General features: G+C 28.9%; 1 protein-coding gene across 10 annotated transcripts in view; it reads left to right on the top strand.

Annotated features, from left to right (window-relative positions):
* LOC114130702 (uncharacterized) overlaps positions 1-23556 on the top strand; it is an 89339-nt gene that overhangs the window by 14843 nt on the left and 50940 nt on the right. For 9 of the 10 annotated variants that reach the window (XR_007604515.1, XR_007604514.1, XM_050201974.1 and 6 more), the window contains 5 exons: positions 4916-4981; positions 6297-6332; positions 10555-10587; positions 14020-14079; positions 15619-15639. Coding sequence is in view for 8 of the 10 variants with exons in the window: in XM_050201974.1 (XP_050057931.1) it covers positions 4916-4981; positions 6297-6332; positions 10555-10587; positions 14020-14079; positions 15619-15639 (216 nt within the window). In the remaining 2 variants the exon portion in view is untranslated. The remainder of the gene's footprint in view (positions 1-4915; positions 4982-6296; positions 6333-10554; positions 10588-14019; positions 14080-15618; positions 15640-23556) is intronic. The other variant, XM_050201972.1, reaches the window with a different exon arrangement.

A 23556-nucleotide genomic window follows, 5' to 3' on the forward strand; every position in this document is an offset into this window, starting at 1 on the left:
TTATATTGGTATATTACCTGATAAAGAATATTATGGATACAAGACAATGAAAACAGAGAATAAATAAGAATTTGAAAAATGGTATAATGATAAAATTAATGAAAATTATATATTTAATTTAAAAGAAGAATTAGAGGCATACTGTACTTCAGATGTGGATATCGAACGAAGAGGTTGTTTAGAACTCAGAAAACAATTTTTAGAAATAGCTAAATAGCTAATATTGACCCTTTTCAATATATAACCATAGCAGGTGTTTGTATGGCCATCTATAGATCAAAATATTATAATATATATATATATATAATATATTCCAAAAACTGAATCATTTATTCTTGGTAAATACTTTGATGTTATTGGACCTAATACTATAGTATTTTTTGTACTTGGAGACATATTTTTCTTAATTGGCGATTTAGTATCTAAAGGTGACCTGAAAGGTGAAATTGGTGTAAATTTATCATTTTCACTAGTTAAACGTAATAATGCAGGTTTCTTATATGGAACCAACATTTTTTTGGATATCTTCATCAGTTTTTATATTTATTTCTTTAACTTCATTTACAGCATTTACAATATTTTTTAATTCATTTGTTACAGGTCCGAAAGATTTTTCCTTTTCCTCTTCACAATATATATTTTTTAAAGCTGCATTTTTGTTTATCTTTTTCAATTTATTCTTAAGCTGAATAATTACTCTATCTGCTTCTTCAATCGAAATTTTATTATTCATACTACCTCCTCTTTTTGTCTCCTTCTTATTATCAGCTTTAATCTTGTTTACTTTATCAATCTTGTTTTCAAGATCTTTTCTTATTCTTTCTATATCCATTTAATAAAAATAAAAATTAATTAACGTTCTAAAAACGATTTGTATGTGTAAGTTTACATAATATTATATAATTCTACAACAAATTGTCAATATACATTATACAATTTTCACTTATATATATAAAAATGTTATGAGAAATTACAATGTAAATTATTACTAAGAGTTGAAAATAAAATAAAATAATAGGTACATACAATATTTACTATACAATATATATACTAGTAGTAGTAGTAATGCTATTAATAATTAAATTTGTCAAGAGCAAAAATCGGAGGACTAACATTACATATACCACCGACTAATGTCATTATATCAGAAGCTAAATAAATGTGTGGCCAAGGAAATGTCTGTTGAAATATTTTAAAGATTTTTAATCTTTGATTTATATGTTCAATGTGGACTCTAGCTTTGTCAATATTTTTGGACAATAGAGCATCTTCTTTATTAAATTGTTTTTGGTTACGTAAAAAAGGTGGTCGGATTATGGAAATGTCTTTTTTTTTTACAAATATCATCAATGAGAAAACCTATATCAACCATAATACTATCTGGGGATTGCACTTTTTTAATGAGATTGCTTTGTTCAAAAATAGCTTTATCTGAAGATCTGCTTCCATAAGGTTTACTAATATAAGTTATTAGGCCATCCGGAGAAATCCCTACTAAGAACTTTAATATAAAAGTTGACTTATAATTACTATAACATTTAATGCGGCATGTTAAACACTTTGGTTTTTGCAAATGAATTTCAGTACAATCCAGTATAACTCTAACATTATTAAAATTATCAAAGCAAAATGGAATGTTTGATGAAGTTTCTTGCTTAGAAGGCCAATATACTAAAGATTGAAATATTTGGGCAAGTTGAGAGATCATTACATTATAGGTTATACGACAAGTTTCAGATGATAAATAATTAAATAAGATACTAAGAATAGCAAAAGACAGACCTTGTTATTTTTTAAAGTTGTAACAATTAAATGTCAATAATACATATCGAATGTGTGCGGATATGAGAGAATTAAATAAAGGGTTGTGAAAGAACATTACCCGATTCCACATATAGATGATCTATTAGATAATTTAAGAGGAAAGATCTTCTTCACAAAGTTAGATTTAAAGAATGCCTATTTCCATGTGAAAGTATCGGAACAGTCGTCCAGATATCTCTCTTTTTCAACATTTTTGGGGCAATATGAGTATGTCCGATTTCCTTTGGGGTACTGCAATAGTCCCTCAGCATTCATGAGATATATTGAAACAGTATTTAGAGAATTAATAAGGTCTGGAAAGTTATTAGTTTATTTAGACGATTTGTTGATAGCCACAGAAACTATAGCAGAAAATTTGGAAATAATAGAATCGGTATTAACAGCATGTAATAATAACTTACTGGAACTGAGGGAAGATAAATGTTTTTTTCTGCAGTCAAGGATAACATATTTGGGTTATGTAGTGAATAAGGATGGAGTGAGACCTGATCCGGCTAATGTAGCAGCAGTGACACAATTCCCAATACCTAAATCAATAGCCAATGTACACAGCTTTGTAGGGCTAGTCAGTTATTTTAGGAGATTTATTGAAAACTTTTCCATCTTGGCAGCACCACTGTATGCGCTGTTAAGGAAGGGAGCTCAATTTAAGTTTGGGGAGAAGGAGTCACAGGCCTTTGAGTTGTTAAAGAATAAGTTGGTGCAAATGCCGATTTTGGCATTTTATTCTCCGTCAGCTGAAACCGAGGTGCATTGGGTTATAGAGTGATCCTATTACAGAAACAGAAAGACGGTTTAATTCATCCTGTGTTTTACTATAGTAAGAGAACCACTGAGGTAGAAGCTAAATATCATAGTTATGAGTTGGAGTGTTTGGCATTAGTGTATGCAGTGAAGCGTTTTCATGTTTATCTCAATGGTATTAAGTTCAAAGTGTTCACTGATTGTGAAAGTTTTAAGTTGACTATGAACAAGAAAGATATGAACCCTCGGATTGCAAGGTGGTCGTTATTATTTCAGAATTATGATTTCAGTATTGAACATCGTGCAGGAAGTAAAATGAAACACGTTGACGCATTAAGTCGGAATACCAATATATTAATGTTGTATGAAAATACTTTTGAACAAACGTTGTCGATTAAACAACTTGAAGATAAAGATATTAACAAGTTAAAAGAGCGGTTGAAGAAATGTGAGGATAAGTACTTTGAAATGAGAAATGGTTTAGTATATAGGAAGTATAAAAGTGAGTTGTTGTTTTACGTCCCTAGTAGCATGGAGGATAATGTGATAAGATCGGTGCATGAAGAATATGATCATTTGGGTGTAGAAAAAACCAGTGAAGTAGTGTTGAGAACATTTTGGTTTCCTAATTTGAGAGAAAAAGTGAAAAATTTTATTTCAAATTGCTTAAAATGTATCTCATATTCTCCAGTATATGGTAAGAAGGAAGGTGAGTTGCACCCTATACCTAAGACTCCAATACCGTTTGATACAATCCATGTCGACCGTAGTGGTCCACTTGAGAAGACTGGTAAAAAAAATAAATATTTGTTGGTAATCATTGATGCATTTACAAAATTTGTTAGGTTATATCCTTGTAAAACCACTAACACGGTAGAAGTAATTAAGCATATGAATGACTACTTCAGGTGTTATAGTATACCTAGAAGGGTAATATCTGACAGAGGTTCAACGTTCACATCTAATGCATTTAGAGAATTCTTAGCCCAGATAAAAATAGATTTGGTATTAGTGGCAACGGCAACACCCCGGGCAAATGGTCAGGTTGAGAGAGTAAACCGTTGTATAACAGCAATGCTGGCAAAAAAGACAGTAGATTTAAATAGGTGGGATAGGGTACTGCATGAGGTCGAGTACGCATTGAACAATATGTTATGTGCTTCGACGGGTGAAGCTCCATCTAAGTTACTATTTGGAGTGTATCAAGGGGGTACGGTGGAAGGTGAATTTAGGAGGTTATTGGTGGAAGTAGATAAGGACAGGAACTTGGAGGAAATAAGAAAAGAGGCTAAGGACAAGATTGTAAAAAATCAATCATATAACAAAAAATATTATGATGAGAAACATAAGAAACCTACCTTATATAAAAAGGGAGATTTTGTTGTAATTAAAAATACAGATGTTAGTGTGGGGGTGAATAAAAAATTAATACCTAAATTTAAGGATCCATGTATAATAGACAAAGTGTTACTAAATGACAGATTTATAGTCAAAGATGTTGAAGGTTTTCAGCACACTCAGGTGCCTTATGAAGGATGCCATTAGCTCAGATAACATGAGACATTGGGTTAGGAGCTTGGAGAAATGATCCTTTATTATATTTCATGTATTATGATTATGTTATTATTTATTGATGTTTATGTTAAAATGTACTGTTTACTTATTATTTACTTTTTGTGGTTAATTAATATTTTATGTATGATGTACTATTATGAATGTAATATCCTATTATGTATTGTTATAATATTGTTCAGATGTTATTAGAAATTATGATGTTAAGTTAAAGATATTGTGTAATGATCCCAGAGACTGGGATAGGTCAGGATGGCCGAGCTGTGATATTATCACTATTATTATTATCATTATTATATTATTACTTTTCTACCCTTGTTAGAGGTTATGTTTCTTTAATTGTAGTTTTAGTTGTTTTTGTGTGAATGTGGGACGCACGTCGTTACTAACTTACTGTATTATTATGTATGTATATTGAAGTTATTGAAAGTAATAAATTGTTGTAAGTGAAAGTCATAGTTATTTCTTAGTTCTTACAATAGTAATAATAATGATAATAATAATAATAATGCGCTGACCTACTTTTTTTTTTATCTATGTGTACAATACAATACTGTACATAGGTACGAATGGTATAATACTGCAATCTTCTAGTTAAATTAGATTTATTATTGATTAGATAATATATAATAAAATATTCTTATTTATGTCTTATATAAATCATAAAATGTATATAATGTCTGTCGATACATTATTACCTATATTTAATTTATTATTATTATATTTATATTTCTTACATATAACGTATATACAATTAATATTCTTATTTGTTCAGAAATTCCAAGACCAACGGATAAATCACATGCCGATCTAAATGCAAGAATAAATCAATATTGTCGGAGTAAGTAATAGTTTTAGTGCAAAAGGCAAAACATAACTATAAATTATTCTTTTGAACTGTAATCTAGTTATGCATTAAAAGAAATTAAAAAAAAATCCATCCCATTGGAAAAAATAATTATTTTGAGTTGAATGTTCAGTGTGTTTTAACATTTCTTTAAATGTTTTACTTATATCATATTTTTTACTTAGAAGTTTATCGTGATCTATGGCATCGAAGATATTAGTCAGATCTTAATAAATTTTAGCACACTTTTTCCTTTCTTCGAGCGCAGTGTAGATAAGTTTTGTGACGTTAGCGTTAGCTATGTCAGTGCTTTTATTAGATCTATAAATCCCAATTGATAATAAAAAGTAGATTGTTTGATCCTAAAAAAAAAATTATTAGTTTTGTTTTTATGATTTTTTACAAGTATTTTTGTTATGTTTGAGATAACTGACATTACATGAAAGTTATTTTGAGCTGAGATGGAAACGTTATCATTTAAGTGAATTTTATAGCTATTTTAAAAACACCTGGTAATTTATTATGTGATATATGTAAATTAAAAAAATGGTTTACAAAAGGTTAAGTTATCTTTTTTTCATTAAATCGGAGTATATCTTATTATTCTAATCATATAGAAGATTTAAGTGTCAGAAGGTATATAAACACTTATGACTTAACAGTCGTATTTAATAATCAAATATTTTAAAATAATAGACATATAAAAACTTGGTCTACTAAACGATAGTTGAATCAATGTGCGAAACATCAAGACTGGATTTAGTACCATTACAAAGATTATATTCCTATAAAATCTAAAAATTCGAAACAGAAAAAATTCTTGTTAAAGTTAAGTGAAAGTAAAAAAAAAAGGTCAGGTCAAAAAACATCAAAATTATAGTATTATCGTAAGAATCTAACGATGTTTATTTGTTGGATTAAATTTAGATAGAATGAAACAAATTATTTATTATTTATTTATAGATAATTCTTTTTTTTTAGAATGTTATTGTTTTAGAAATGTTAGTTGTGACTATTCTTCATTTTTTTCGTTTTGGATAGTTTTCCATTTATGTTTCCTGTGTTGGTTTTAATTTTACGTTTTCTTATTATTCTATAAGGAACCGTTCATTTTTATGTCTGTTTAAAAAGCTCGTGTACTTTAATCACATAAACTATTATAAATAAAATAAGTGTGATATGTGAAAAATCTATTGAACGTTCAGTTACCTACTATACTACTATAGTAATAATTATATAATTATTTTGAATATACATTTATGTATAATGATTATTTAGTAAATTTATAAAATAAATGATTTTATTTTAGGAATCCCAAAACTTCCTTATGAAAAGTATATACAAGGTAAGTGTTTAATTTTGTTTGAAATTACATTTCTTATGAATTGTATAAATAATAATTCAAAGATTTCAATAGATATTTTGTTTATAGATCGTATTTATTAAATTAGCTTAAATATTGTTGGTTTACAAGGGTTTACTTAACTAAATTAAGTCGTGTTAAGTTGCCAATTCAGTTTATACAAGAATTTATACTTGTTATAACTGATGATTGATGAATATTGCGCGAGAATCAATAAGGCTCTTATTCTAAATAGTAAACATTTGATAATTTTTTAAAATAAAATGAAACATTAATCTTCTGTAATTCTCTTTAAATGTTAGTACCATGGAATGGATTAAGCCAGAATGGAAAATCATCAAGAAAATATACCTAACCCAAAAATATCAGTTAACCTATCAGTTAAAAAATCGTTAAACAAGCATGTGGAAATAACTAACATTATCTCAATTTCATACAACACGTCTTTTATCGTTAAATAATGCTAACCAATAAGCATTAGAGATGGTCAATTTGAGAGAGAAGTATTTCAAATCACTGAAAACGTTTAATTGTATAGTTTGCTAAAAAAAAATAAATCATATCACAGAATATATTCAGTGATAAGCCTTCTCAAAATAGCAGACTAAAATTTAGGCTACCAGAGTTTCCGTTTTATTTTAATCTATTCTTTATTGAGACCATACATTGCGGATTCCGAGATAAATCTCCATCAAAGGATATATGCGTGTGGTAAAATGAGTATATATTTGTGATAGTACTCAATAGATTGTCGACAGATTTGTTGAAAGTCCTCCAAGTACTAATATGTTAGAAGAGCGAGTGCATATTGTGTAAAACTTGTGTGGTCGTGTGTACCATGGGCGCCCATTGGGGTAGGCAAGATAGGGTACTTGCCCCCTCCCTAGATAAATTATATTATGAACTTGTAGCTCAATAAATATTACCATAATATTATTAATATCTTTATTATTTTACGTTTGAGAATTTTTTATTTTGAACCCTTCTAAAATGTTACCTATGGCGTCCATGGTCATGGTGTATACTGTATATACTAATAACGAACTAGAGAAAAGAAAACTATGACAAATTTATAAAAGTTAGTTACAAAGTTATATCTCTGATTTACATATACACATAACATAAGAATGTATTTGTCATAACAATTCAATTATGTACATACACGTTGTTTAATTATAGCTCATCCCTTATTACCTATTGGCTTAATTTACATTAATTATGTAATAATAAAAATTAAGACCCCTTTGGTCTAAAAAATGAGACTACTGCTATAAAATATAGCAATCAAAATTAATAGTATACGTCTGTTCACTTAAGTAGCTCCTTTTTAAACTGAAGGATGTAATTTATTGTTGTTGATATTGTTTTATTTTGTTCCCTTTGGGTCAAATTTCCTGGGTTTTGATTCCAGCGGAGCTATGAATGTTTCGATTGATTAGGTGATCAGTATCTCTGCGTATAGACAAAAGCTTGTCTATTGCAATGATATTGACTTGTAGACACCGTCCAGTCAATGATTGGTTTTCACTTGATTCGTTTGTCATGAGTGATCGCACATAATGCTACCCGGTGTACTGTCTAGTATGTGGTAATCTTTTATCACCATTCAGCAGTGGTCACGGCTATAGACACACCTCCATAGTGTTGCTCTGGCTCATTGAAATCTCAACGTGCCACACTATTCATCAATCAATTTTATTAATGTACCTATATTGTATAATCTTTATTTTATTAGTAAATAACCGCAATGTTACATCTGTAACTCCATATATTAGTGTTATTTTTTTTAGATACCTACAGCTACGTAGGTATTTTGGATAGTTTGGTTATAGTAGGGAGTAAACGATTTAACGAACTTCCCTTACGTCCTCAGTGAAAAGAAAAGGCAATAAGATATCTTTTAAATGGAGGATATAAGGTTTTAAAAATACAAAGTTAAAACATGACATTGTAAATAACATCGAAGTGCTTGCATCGAAGCGAGCAGATTTATTAAATAATAATAACACGAAAAAAACGCGTTCGTTACGTGGTATTAACGTATAGACGTCGCATCTACGATGAGCGAGCTGAGTGTGAGAGTAGGAGTAAACGAGGTCGTCGATTACAATTATTCAAAATAACATAATATATAAAATGAAAATCACAGCAGTCGTATGCATAAAAATAAAAACTCTGAACAACATTTTTATTAAAAACAAAATTGTCCACGCTGTAGTATAAATAGTATAATATTCGTCACGCGATATCATATTATAATATATATTATTTATAATGAATCTTGGAAAAAAAAGCCCAGTACCAACTAAATACATTTTTTTTTAAATTTTATAATGTACCATTACATCAATTTAATTATGTAACACTTTTTTTGACATAGGTATTTATAATATATATTATATAAAATATTCGTTTAATAATTTGTAAATACTTTTCTATCATAATAATAATACACCAAATATTTTAAACTATAGGTATAAAATATACATTTGAAGTACCTATCTATAAGAGATTAATCATAATAAAAATAACATAAAATAAAATAGATGTCATTTGTATATAATTTTAAAAAATGTTTAAAGGTGGTAAAAAATTTCAAATAATTGAAATAAATAAAAATAATTATCATAATAAAGGCATTGTTTTCTGATGTTGTGCAGGCTAACTATTAGAAATATTAGAATACTATTAGAAAATCTAATACGCTTATCTCATGCATAGTATTCACTATTTTTGTTTTGTGTATTTACTAATAACATTTTATTAATTATATAAAGTAATTGAGACTTAAAGTTAATTTTCATATAAAAATGGTTTTGTCATGTTCAGCCTTTGGATGTACAAAGAGTTGTAACAAGGAAAGTACCTAAATTAAAATCTATTCAATTCCATAGGTGAATAATATATTATCTAATTATTATATTTTTAATTTAATGTAGGTATTCTTGATAAATATATTTTTAATTTTTTAATTTAAAATCATGCTGTTTATTGCAATTAATAAATTCTATAACTGTTGTAATAAAATATAAATTAGTATCCACTTAAAACCCTAATTTTAATATCTAGATTCCCACTCAAAAAACCTGAGTTATTACAAAAATAAATAAAAATGTTCAGAGTTTTTATTTTAATTTTTTGTAAATAGAAGTTTGAAGTACACATAAAAACAAAAATTTTGATACCAAAGTTAACGTAATACGACCATTTATCCCAGAGTTGTGTCAAGTTAAAATGTGTAGTCTTTCAATGTTATTGGTATGGCAGTTCAATTTCTTGCCATACAGGAGTGGGGGTAACGAAAAATACGTCGGCCCGTTTTTCGTAACATACGAGCATAGGCGAGTCCGCGCTCCAGTATATTCTTATCTATCTCATTGGTTGTACATGATAATTGGCAATATAAACAAACTGATCAATGTCAGTAACTTCGTAACACACGGAAAATGGCTGCCGGCTTGCTTCTTATCAGTACATTTATTATCATTCATGACGCTTTATTACCGGGACCTATGGCTCATGATAAGCCCAGGAAAAGTGGTTCAAATAATCGATAGGGAAAAATCACAATATTCTTGGAAGAAATGCCAAAGGCACTTCCTTAGTTTCTTTCAATTTAAACAAAATAATAGAACATAACAAAAAATATAATAATTAAGGAAATAACGGTATGCGACGATGCCAAAACGAAATGGGAGAGAACTGCAGGCAAGAGGCAGGGCCTGGTCGTATTGGTGGAGGTGGAAAGAGCGACCAGCTCTTTAATAGCCACAACTATCACGTTACCAATATTACAAGATGAAAAATAATAATAATCGTGACCAGTGGCGTAGCCAGGATAATTACCCGAGGGGGGAGGGTTAATGACTTTTTTTTTGCTCACCTCTAAAATATTTTGTTCAGGAGCGGTAAAATGTACTGAGTTGTGTGCTAATTGAATAATACATTTCATACATAAGTATAAAAGTTAACAAAATTATAAATTCATATACATTATAATAACAATTTTTATTTAAAGACAAGGGGAGGGGGGGGGGGTTGAACAACCCCCCGGCTACGCTATTGATCGCAACCTTCCGTTTGGGGCGTTAACGTTAAGTTACCACAGAATAGATTAAATGAAGTTACCTACTAATTATTTAATATACTCTAAGTATAATTATTATTTACAAATTTTTTATAAAATTTATGATTTTAAATTTAGATTTTGATGTATATTATGATCCGGCGTATGCAAGTAAGTGTTTAATTTTGTTTGAAATTACAATTTGTTAGAATTTCAAAAATAATAATTTCAAAATTTCAATCGATATTTGTTTATAGATCATTTTGATTAAATTAGATCAAATATTATTGGTCTACAAGTTTTCACTCAACTAAATTAAGTCGTTACTACTTATTGCTAATGCTGCATAAGTGATACTACTATATGTTTAGACCACAGAATAGATTAAGTTCAATAATTTATAAACAAATTAGAGCTCCTTTTTTGGTTTAATATACATTATGTTGATTAATATGTTAAATATGTTCTACATTAGTCATATTAATAAACAAAATAAAATCGCGGTCAGGTGAGTAACGCTCTGCTATACGGTAGGTCACTTTGATGGATGTGTTACATTTGAAAGCAACGATAGGTATCATTTTATACGAAAAACGATTCTGAACGGAGATGATTTGTCAGTCTAGGATATATATTCTAGTTGGTTGTGAAAAATGTGGCTTATGTTTTAATGATCTATTAAATCTATTAAAAACGAAATTCTATGCAACGTTCCTATGTAGAAGAAGCATGCATGATACATATATATTATATTTCTTAGATCCACTTAGCACTTCTAAAGTCCTTCTTTGCTCCGTCTAATAATTCCGTAATCGTGGTATTTTAAAACAATTAATTTTCATCACATTAAGATAATATATAAGTCTTACATTTTGATTTTTTTTTCTATTTCATTAAAATATAAACGTAATTTTTTTCGTAGGTAGATACAACGCATAACATTCAAAACCATGAATTGAGTTTCTGAATAATGAGTATACTTCGATTATTATCGTTCCAAGCAATTCGTTATCGTAATTTATATAGATTATTATTACTGGTGGATTCAGTAATATGTTATCTCAAACAACAATAGCCAATAGGAAAAAAATAAAATAAAATTTAGATGTTTCAAAAAGTATGACAAGCTTCCTCAAATGAATTAACGACAAACAGCATGCACGTTGAACATGTCTCATAGTATAGTGGGTAAGATGCTGAAAAGTCGACAGGAAATCAAAAATACATCGTTGAAAATTGGGAATTCAAATCGTCAAAGCAAAAAAGTCGATAAAGAAGAAGTTGAAGACGTTTTGAAATAATGATTCACATACGTTCGAAAAAATATGCCTGAATTACAGAACCACCGTTGCACCAAAAATCAGAAGATCTAGCGTAAAAATGGGTAAAAAGTATTTTTTGACATCAATCAACAAAAGTTTGGTTTCACCGATGAAATAAACACAAAAAAATTTAGTCTGTTAAGCTACATGAAGAACAGGTAGAAGCAGATCCATATCTACACGACAGTGGATTCATTTAGAATGGCTATCTCTTATCGCTAAATATTCTCCGTCTCGAGTGTTCAATACAGATGAAACTGGTCTTTATTTCAGGGCATTACCTGAACAAACGTGCACGTTCAAAAATGAAAAAACTAATAGAACTTAAATTAGTTTAAAACGTCTAACCATATTATGCTGTGCAAGTATGGATGGTGAAAAAATAAAACAGCTTGTGATTGGGAAAAGTATATATTTTTGATGTTTCAAGGACGATTTTTTTGTTTTTTTTCTTGTTTCAAGCATTTACCGGTAGACTGTACTTCAAACAGTAGGCGATGGTTGTTTGGGCAATGGTAATAATTTTGACTAAAAAAATAATAGTCCGTTCGGGCGGCCATCATTTGTGCCGTTGGGCGAGTGAAATTATTTTTACCAGTACGAGGTAAAAACCTGGTGACACTGTGACAGATATGGATGGTATAATTGCATTTTCAAAAAAAGCCAATGGATTACTTTAAAATACACTAATTATATTACGTAATTTTGTTTAAAAATTGTTGACAGTAGATTACTACTTATGTATATAATAATAATATTATTAATATCTCTATCAATATTTTTTATTTTTATTTTTAATAGGACTTATTATTAATGATTTATATTTTATATGATTTTTTTTATTAATTGTTAAGTGTATATTATAGACATACCGCCCAAACGGTATTTTTAGTTGAATAACCCTCGCCTAAACGGTATATATTTATTCTCTTAAACAGACCATATTTTGGGTAGATTCGCCCAAACGGTTTACACTCCAAACAGCAATGTAAGGATGATAAAATGAATTTTCACTGAATGGCTGACCAAGGGGATTTCGTCATGATGTCTTTTACTAGACGATAACTGCGTGGCTTGTGCGATTATAGTAAAATTCCAACATGTGAACTTCGTTTTTTTACCCTCTAACATAACATCAATCATAAAACCATGTTATCGGGGATTTTATACGCACTTTTAAAGCATAGTATAGAACAGCCACGAAAAAAAAATGTGATCAGTGTGATTGATGCTAACTTGAACCAAGATTTCTGTAACTTAAATGCTCATGAAATCGCCAACAAAATAACTGTGCTTGAGGGTTTGCATTTAGCGTATGAAACGTGGAATGTCGTCAGCAAAATCATGATACGCAACTGTTTCCGATGGGGTTGTCTCATTCTCAATTTAAAAGAAATTGAAATTCCTGTGGTAATATTCACTGAATTATCAGCCAAAATTTATAATAAATGGATCGACATTGATGAAGAAGCCCAAACTATTAAAATAATAACCGAATAAGACAACTGTTTGTGTAAATTCAATCAAAATGGTAAAAAGACAGTATGGCTGATGATAACGACGAAGAGAAACTTGATAAGAAATCTAAGTCAATAAAATAGATACTAGAAGCGCTTTAAGTTATATGTAGAGGTATTCAGCAAAGAAATGATTTTTGACATATTTCAGCAACATACGAAGAAATGATTATAAAGTTAATCAAAAAAGAGAAAATCCAATTAACTATGGATGGATTTTATCAAAAACTAATTAGGTTTCTAGGTTATTGCAAAACCTTATTCAATTTTTATTTTTAATTGAACTAATATTATACACATTATAAACAAGGATTTAAAAAAATATTTTTTTGTTATTCGTTTTATTGACTCTTTTGATTAATGAACTCAAATAATCGGGTTCAAAAGCGAGTCTAATAAATGGTGACCATTGAATTACATATTTTTGATAACTACATTATAATTGGATTATCAGACACTACTTAAAATAACAATTTTTTGTTATTCACGTTTATCCTAGTGGTAATAGATTAGATAGGGAAGAACTCGTTTATTGGTAATGCAACGAGTAACGATTGTGCCGATGACACATTAATAAATTTGTATTTATATGTATTTTTGAAAGTTAGAACAATACACAAAAATATCATATAATATACTTTAACATAGGTATACAACGTATAATATTATGATAAAATACATAATCATATCCTATTAGTTTACAAAAAATATATTTTAATTTGCCCAATTTACGTAACAAATAATAACTTAAATTTTTATTTCAGCTGACTCTCATTGCGGATTAGTTTTTCGGAAATTAGTAGTTACTTTATATACATGCTTTGGTAAGTGTTTGTAAACGTTATATTTTTATTACATTTATTTATTAACGTCTGGAGTATAAACTATAAACTAGATTTACAAAAATTGAGTATAAGTATAACGGTAAAATAATACATTTTCATTTAGATATATAATTATTAATTAATATAGATTAAATTAATTTATATAAAAGCGAATACATGCCGGTTTGTTCTTTATGATAATTCTACACTAATCATCCAATCGCCACGAAACTTTGAAATATTCTTGAGTACATACCTGCAAAGGTTTCTACCGTTACTGGCACATTTTTACCTATTCTATGTAAATGTACTTTAATGTGTTTATGAAAATAGTTTTCCATTTTTATAAAACCATCAAATCATCAGATTCTAAAAATAATTCAACAGCACAGCTATTGAGTATCGAAATCCAGCGAAGGCGGTACTTCTTTAATGGCGCTGACAATAATAATACAAAATTGCCCCTCAACTAATACAGCTATGGAGATGAATAATTGCGTATTCGCGTCGTATACTTGTTGTTGTGTTGTTTATTTTTGCATTTCGTATTATTTTAAAATGTATGTAAGTTACATTTGCTAGAATTGAATTTCCCACTCGAATAATCATTAAAGTTATATTACTAATGTTAAAAGTGCAAGGGCAAATTTACTATTGTGCTGGTCCACATCTATTACTGGCGGATTCAAATCACAAATTTATTCAGATGTTTAGTTTTATTTCACGGAAACCACTGCAGAAATATCTGTTCATCAACGTTATCGATTCCAATACCAACACTAATCGAAAAATTGTAGTTGAATTGTAAAAATTAATGGAACAACACAAAGAATTAATTCGACTGTTCAGGACGGCAACCGGGGGAATGTCAACTGTTTATAACTTAGTAATAAAGCTGACAAACCACCAGCCGGCCGACACAAAAGACAATATATCGCACCAACAATGAATAAATTTGCGATAGTTATAGTTGCCGAACAATTTAACTCGCGTGATATATTTTTTTCATCACAAAGATAGTAATGTTTAATGAGTCTCCTAAACTCATCGCTCATGCAATATATTTCAATATCAAACTGTAATCTAGCTTAAGTATTCAAAATTCAAATATTTATCGAAATCGAAAAACATTGTTGAAAATATAATTAATATATTACATAAGATGACACCATAATACATATTTGTTACATCAACTTGTTATTGTATATGTATAAATCACGCGATGTTTATATCTGTAAACAGGGTCTAATATTACCAATGTATAAGGGCTACTAAATGCACTCTGTGGTTACTGCATAATAGTATTGTCTATGTGTACGTCATGTATTTCGTGTAAGCATAGTACGTGCATTGTTAGAAGACAATTTACTTTTCACACTTAGTTAAAGTGAAATATTACTTATTATTATTGTAACTAATTGTGTTGTTTAATTATCTTTTGTCGATCCACATTATAATTCTCATTCAACACATATTTTCAGTTTCAAATCCTGTAAAATTTTATTGAAGCTTAAAGTTATAATGAATATATTTTTTCAGAGTCAGTGATTAAAACTGATAGTGAGTAGATAATTTTATAAATATTTTTTAAATTAAACACAAAATACGAAAATACCTCAAAATGTGTTCAAAAGTATAACCTTTTCTTATTTTGAACTTTTAATTCTTCTTCGCCTTTTTTCCAACTATTTAGGGTGGGCCACTTTTGTTCTAAACCTCCACTTTTTTTCAATTTTTCACATCCCCTATAGGTGCACACATCAACGGCTCTTATATCATTCTCAATAGTATCCAACCATCTCATTTTTGGTCTTCCTCTTCTTTTTTTTCCTTCAACGTTCATTTTCATAACCTTTCTGCTTTTGTTTCCTCTCGCCTCATCACATGCCCAAACCATCTTAGTCTATTTTTCATCATCTTTTCCATTATAAATGCTACACCAATACCATCACTCACGTATTCGTTCCATACTTGATCTTCTCTTGTTACTTCACTCATTCATCTAAACTCTAAACAATCTCATTTTCGCGACACTCATACTCGCTCTATTCTCTTGTCAACCACACAATAGGTAAAGTTGGTTTCATAATACATTATTGTAAAATTTACTTTTTAGTCTCATTGGAATTCTTTTATCACATATCACATAATACACTCGACGCTTCTCTTCATTTAATCCACATATATTTAATCTTATGTTTTACATTCACTCAAAAGCCCCAGTCCTTTTATACAAATGATCCTAAATAATTAAATCTCTCAACTTCACCTATCACATCACCATGTATGGTCATTGGTCTTCCTATTTACTTAATTTTAATTACTTATAATATTTTTTTGTATCCCATATTATATTCTAATAATATATGTAGTAAATACATTTTTACAAAACAACTAAGTCCAAATCGTTGATTAGTATGGATTTTAATATTTATACCTCAAAAAATCATGTTAGGGTTCACTAAAAATTTTTATTTATTGATTTCAATCAACAGAACTAGGAATGATATCAAAAAAAGAACTATTTTTTTGAGTGTCATCTTAGAAATGTTAAACAAAATCTTAAAATCTATTCAACAAAGTAACTATACAAAGTTTATCATATGTAACACTTACATTTCTATAATATAATATCGTAACTTTAAAAATCTATAAACGTTTTTGAAAAATGTTTTTTAAAATATAATGATCATATAAATAAATTGTTTTGAGATAAAACTAATAGAATTAAAAGTAGAAATAATTTATTCGGTTGAGTTAAAGGGCAAAATTTAGAACGAAACATTTATTTAAATAGTGTTTTTTTATATATCTAAATAAAATAATAGTATCATAAACAGATTTATGGGATAATTATTTTTATCCCGGGAATAAAAATATTGATATTAACCAATGAAAAATGTATTGAACGATTACGCTACACTATAAAGTGAATAATTTTACAGATGTACCAAATGAATTGGATAATTATTCAATTTAATAAATACATTTTTTTACAAAACCAATAATACGAAAATACCTCAGTATAGCGTCCTTAAGCATAACCTTTACTCATTTTTTTTTGATATGAATGTTATTAATTAAAGAAAAACTAATAATTTAATTACATATATATATAATGGTGTAGTGAACCGGTCTTGGTAAAGATAGCTCAGCACGATTTAACGACGAAGTCTACTTTGTTGTATGTCTTCTTCAGAGAGTGTAGGAAGTTTGAAGTTAATAAACAACTCGTTTGAATTAAAAGTTATTTATTCACTGAGACAATGTATATAATAAAAGCTAGCCCGATGTGTTGTTAAGTATAGAACAACGCCATCGGTCTATGCGTGAGTGAGGCTTAACTATGTCTAATTCTTAATACTACCACAACCCCTTTTATATTAAACTATTTGGGCGTAGTCTCCAAAATATACGTACGTGTCATGGTAAACAGAAAATTCGACTATAAGTTTCTATTTCATGTTTACTATGACCAATTATTTAAATACATAATTTTAATCCTAAAAATCTATATAAACGATTATTAAAACCATGTTCGTCATCCAATTATCTAATTATCTATTATTAAATATAATATATTAATATTCAGTATTCTAAATCTAAACAACTAATATCAGCTCAGGGTAACAGGAATGATGTAATTAAATAGTAGTGTAATATGCCGGATTACTACAATGGTATAATGACATATAAATGTATAATATTGTAGGCCTGAGGGCACAGATAATATAAACAGTATAATTAATTTTTACAATGTGTAACACTGATGACAATAGTATTATAAAGACTTACATTAATTTATGGTGCACCAATTACCTATAGTGAGGTAATAATGTTACGTATAGCCGAGAACCGTAGGTAAATTAATTACCTAAAAGTAACAGGCGTGATCCCACACCATTACAGTAACACCGCTAACCCACTCAACGACTAATTCACCATGGACAACTCTGTGCATACTACCAATGATGAAAACGTTGTAGCTTTAACACTATCTTCACATGCAGCAACGAAGAATAAACAAACAAAATTCAAAGTATAAGTAATGTGGACCATCCTTAACGAATAGAGAATAATAATAAATTAAGTAAGAAAAATGCCTGAACGATATTTACTAAATCTACAAGACTAACCCAGTGCATACAACAACGTGGTTTGCTGTTTGTTTGTCTTAACAACACAATAATGAAAAATATTGATGACGGTGAAAACACTGTCTCGCTCAAACGCCAAAGAAGAAGAAAAAAGAAAAATGTTCGCTACATCATGTTAGCTGAACGTTATATTATATCATTAAGATAGGAAAAAATACGGTAAATGAAGAAAAATAATGTTTTGCGCACTACCCTGATACACTTATAACTGATATATGATATGGTAATTTACTGATATGCCGTTATCAATCACACATACCAGGGATCTTGTCCGTCGCGAAAAAATTCTACTTACCTATAAGTTTTACAGTTATACATCTTTATACATATTACTGTTGCTGGATGGGGAATCAAATTGATTAATTGATTAAGCCATGACGTTCTCCACCTTCTCCGCCGCCTGGAGGGATGGAGGGACTTTGTCTTTAACTTCATATGGAAGTGGACACAATCTCACGTATATTTGGTAAATTATGCTGCCAGACCCCTGAATGATCACTACTCTTACTATTTTATCAGGATGCAACCTTGTCACTCTGATTTCAAGATGCCATTAAAGTGGTAATTGATTGTCTTCAATGACTAACACTAGATTAGGTATCAATTTTGATGGAAAGCTTGTCAGCCGTGGTTCATCTCGTCCATGGCTGTAGAGATCTGAGATATTCATTTCACCGTCGCTAGAAACCTAAAAGTCATGCCTTGGATAAATTGCCATCGTTTTAAATAGTTGATGGGCTGCTGTGGATATTGAGCTTCTGGGGGTAGAGTCAGACAGATACCTATTAAGAAATGAGTGGGTGTCAGGACAGCAAAGCTGTCTGGGTAACTGGATTGCGGAGTAAGTAATCTACTATTAAAGTATGCTTCAATTTTACATAACATGGTTCTTAATTCCTCATAGTTAAGTTTGACTGATCCTGTAATGCGTAGTAGATACTGTTTGGTGGATTTAACTGCAGCCTTCCATAGCCCACACATATTTGGTGCACTGGATAAATTAAAGTGTCACTCAATACCATCTATAGCTAGAAACTCAATAACAGTTTTATTGTTTATACAGTTTTCTATGTAGTAACATCTCAGCTTTGCCCTGACTTCGTAGAATTGGTTTTATTGTCAGCACGAATATGTGCGCTTTAACCCCGTCGAGAGAAGAATCTTCGTAAAGCAGTTAAAAAAGCTTCTGCTGATAGATTACTGACAGACTCGAGTTGAATCGCCCTCTTGTTAAAGTCCATAAATAGGTACGGCAATGTAAACTTTGGTTACTATTTGATTTCTTGTGCCAGAATATAATTGTATTGGGTCAACAAAATAACTTCCGTAGCCGTAAACAATCTACTGGGTTTCAGTCGAAGCAGTTTACCCATAATGGGTTGGAATGATTGTAGTCTTGCATGATAACAGCTTAGATAACAATGAGCATTAAATGGCGAAGGCATGACAGTCTTTGTAAGCTAATAACTTAAATTTCTGAAGCTTAACTAAGCGAGCTAAGTAAAAAAATAAAAATAATAACAATAACTGCACGATGCACGACGGTGTGTGTATACTGTATAGTATATCGAAGCAAGAGTTGCCTATTTAAACAGTGTAAAATAGAGAAAAATTTGTTAAAAGACAAAACTAATTTTCTAATACATCAATTAAGCCCTAGTTAACTCCAAAGCATCAGAAATATTGTGAATAACTTGCTTTTGCGAAAATCGTACTTTTAGAAATTAAGTTATAACTTATAAATGAAATAGTGTAAACTTTTTAATGGAAATTTATATTAAATTCAGAATTACGGCAGCCGTTTCTAGTGTCATAACACTAGTGTCAATAGATCATAACAAAAAAAAACAAACATTATCATTATTATTATTTGCATTGATGATATAAATTAGTGATATCACAACAAAAATCCTTCGTAAACTACGTGTAAAATGGCTAAGTAAAAATAAAAATAAAACTTTAAGCACAATAAAGATGTAATATCATGAATAAATGCTATGTATATTGAATTTAAGTAAACTTATATTGTTTCAAGAATTTATTTACTTGGCGAGAAATTATTTTTTAAAAGAAACAAAATGTGATGAACAAAATAATTAAAAGGCAAAGGACTATTAAAATATAAATTATTATTATTTAAAAAATATTAATATTTATATACTATTCTAAATAATTCTTCGCCAAGTAAATAAATTCTTGGAACAAAATAAGTTTACTTAAATTCAATATAGTATATTCAGTAAGTAAGTCAGTCTTACTTACTTAATATGCTAGAATAGAAGACTAGAATCAAAAGTCTCATGTTAAAAAAAAAACGACAAAAACTAGAGGAAAGGTACTGTAACATTAAATAAAACCAAAGTACATCATTATTGTATAATTTATGTCTAGAAACATAAATATTTGATAAAAAAAATATGATTTTCGTCGTTTAAATACTATATTTTTAAATCAGAAGTTTGGAACATGTGAATTTTGATATCAATATATGAAACTTGTGAGTTTTGATTATAACCTCAAGTGAACATGTGAGTTTTGATTAAAACTACACGTGAACATGTGAGTTATAACATTAGCTTATAATAATAATAAAATACGATAAAGTTTTAAAGATTCATACATTTTGATTTTTATTAGTAAAATTCTAATCGTTATTAAATATTTTAAATTTTTAACATTTACATAACTTGTGACCTATGAAAAGTAACTAATAATAATAAAAAAAAGAACACAATATTATTTAAACATTATTCTTATACAGTTTTTGTAACGTCTTCTAGAACTTGTTCGCAATAAGGTTCTAGTTCATCAGATTGCTCTTCTGGATTTCTCAACCTTAGTTTGGTATAGAATTCCAACTCTGAGTTGTTTTTACATTCTGGTCCAAAATGAGCTTCCAAAAGCTTATGTACGTCATTGAATTTTGCAATAGGTAAAATATTAGTTTTTTTCACGATATTGAATAAAATACCAGGAAATTCTTTCTTTTTCTTCAACTGAATTAATGATTTATAAACTCCAATATCCATTCGGTATGAACCTTCTCCTCAAACAATAACATTGCCAGTTGTTTTTTGACGTTTTATAAAAATGCGTTTTACCTGCGATATTTGGAACGGCCATGAAGTTGTATTTTTAAATGCAGTACAAGACACTAATCTAAAATCTTTTACCTCAAAGTCAGTACCAACATGCTATATGGTTCCATGTCTCCCAATTATTTCATATACTGTTTCTGGTTTAGCTATAGTTTCGAATTTCAGTAATTTCTTTTCAATTATGCTAAATACACGATCTGCTGGTAAAAAGCTATGTACAGTGATTGAAAAATCTACTTCAACCTCTTCAATATGTTGTGGTGCTTTATCGGATATAGTAACCAAGTGTGAACTATAGCAACAATAGAAGAATTTTTATATTGCCCAGCGCAACCGTCGGACACCAACCGTATTCTCGTAAAGTTTGTCATATCGACCGTATTTAATTTATCAAAAACGCATGAAGCTTGATGTTTGAATCTCTGTTATACTCGTTTTCAATTCAACAATATGAAGTAACCGTAGATTTACTTAACGCAGACTTACTGTGGACTTGAACGATAGTAAAATTTTGTAAATAAACTTGGCGGCTGTAATAAGCACGCTGATCGGGCACTTTAGATATTGGTAGATTTTTTTGACAATCATAAGATAAAATTAATAATTGGAGATCAGTATCTTTCAAAAGTTCATAAAAAGCATTAAAGCGAAGATTATGCAATGTTTTATCGTTTTCTATTTGCTGCTTCTTTACAGGATCTTGTTCTAACTTAGGTTAGGTTAGTTAAACTTAAACATGTGGAACACACATCTTTTCTTGGTTGATCAAAACTAAGATTATAACAAGTGTTAAAAATGTGATGAAAAGAACTTAGTTTCACGGGTACATTTTCTGAATTTGACGAATAGATATCCCACGTCTTTTTTACATTGAGTTCACTCGGCAAATACTTTCGGACGGTTAGGTCTTTCCGCGGCAATAATGCGATTCGACGCAATGAAATCTATTAATAAAATTCATAATACATTCTCTTTTAGGCCTAAAAGTATCATACTATTTAAAATCATCTCATTATAGAAGTCAAAAGTAATTATTTTCTAACATTTTTCAAAAAAAACGTGAAAAACAAAAAAAGTGACGGAAAAACGAGAATTTTTACGCAAAACCAGTTATCGACCAATCCGATTTTTTTGTATGGTTGTAACTCAAAACTAATCACTTATTATTTAACGGTTAAATTTTCAAAATATTTTAACTTTTTTGAATTATTTGTTTACCACAGAAATTTTCGATTTTTATGAGAATTTTTTTTTGAAGTGTCGTTAAAAAAATTTTGGATAACCAAAAAAACATGAAAATTTAATACAAAGTTTCTTATGAGTTGTTCTTATTATAGCTAAAAAAAATTAAAAATCGTTAGTTACAATTTTTTTTTATAAACATTTATAGTTCAATTTTTTACGAAATCTGTCGAAAACGCGAAAATTTGCAAGTAATATTGAAGTTGAAAAATCATAAAATTTTTTGTGTTTATAACTAAGGATTAAAAAAACAACACTAAGTTTTCCATAAATTTTCCTTCAAGTATCTGTAGAGAAAACTCAAACCATTATTATAGGAAAAATTGTAAGTGCGTTTTAATTTTAAATTTTTACGAAATATCGTAACGATAACGATTTATCCTCAAACGATTTTAAATATTTGTAATTATTCAAAAAATACAAGTCGTAGATACTTGAAAATTTCATCAGTTTTTTAGATTGGCATTTTCTTTACATGATTTAATTTTCAAAATATTTTGACTTTTTTTGAGCTATTTATAGATAACTGAAATTTTCAATTTTTCTGAAAAATGTTTTTGTAGTGTCGATAATATTGTTTTGGCCCAATAAAAATACTTGAAAATTTAATATAAAGTTTCTCATAAGTTATTCTTAAAGTGATTTAAAAATTAAAAGAATACATAGGCACAATTTTTTTTTATTAGCATTTGAAGTTCAAATATTGACAAAAATTCGTCAAAATCATGAATATTTGCTAATTATTTTGTAGGTATAATTTATAAAAAATTTTGCATAAGTAGCTAAGAGTTGAAAATTTAATACAAGATTTTTCATAAGTTTAGCCTACAATAATTATAAATGAACTTAAATTTTGGTGTATTCAGGCCATTAAAACATAAACCACCCTTTTCACCAACCACTGGAAATTATATCCTAGGCTGACAAATCATCGTTTAGAATCATTTTTTTCGTATACAACGATAATTATCATTGTATTC

The sequence above is a fragment of the Aphis gossypii genome, chromosome 2 (assembly GCF_020184175.1).
Source record: "Aphis gossypii isolate Hap1 chromosome 2, ASM2018417v2, whole genome shotgun sequence".
NCBI classification, from domain to species: domain Eukaryota; kingdom Metazoa; phylum Arthropoda; class Insecta; order Hemiptera; family Aphididae; genus Aphis; species Aphis gossypii.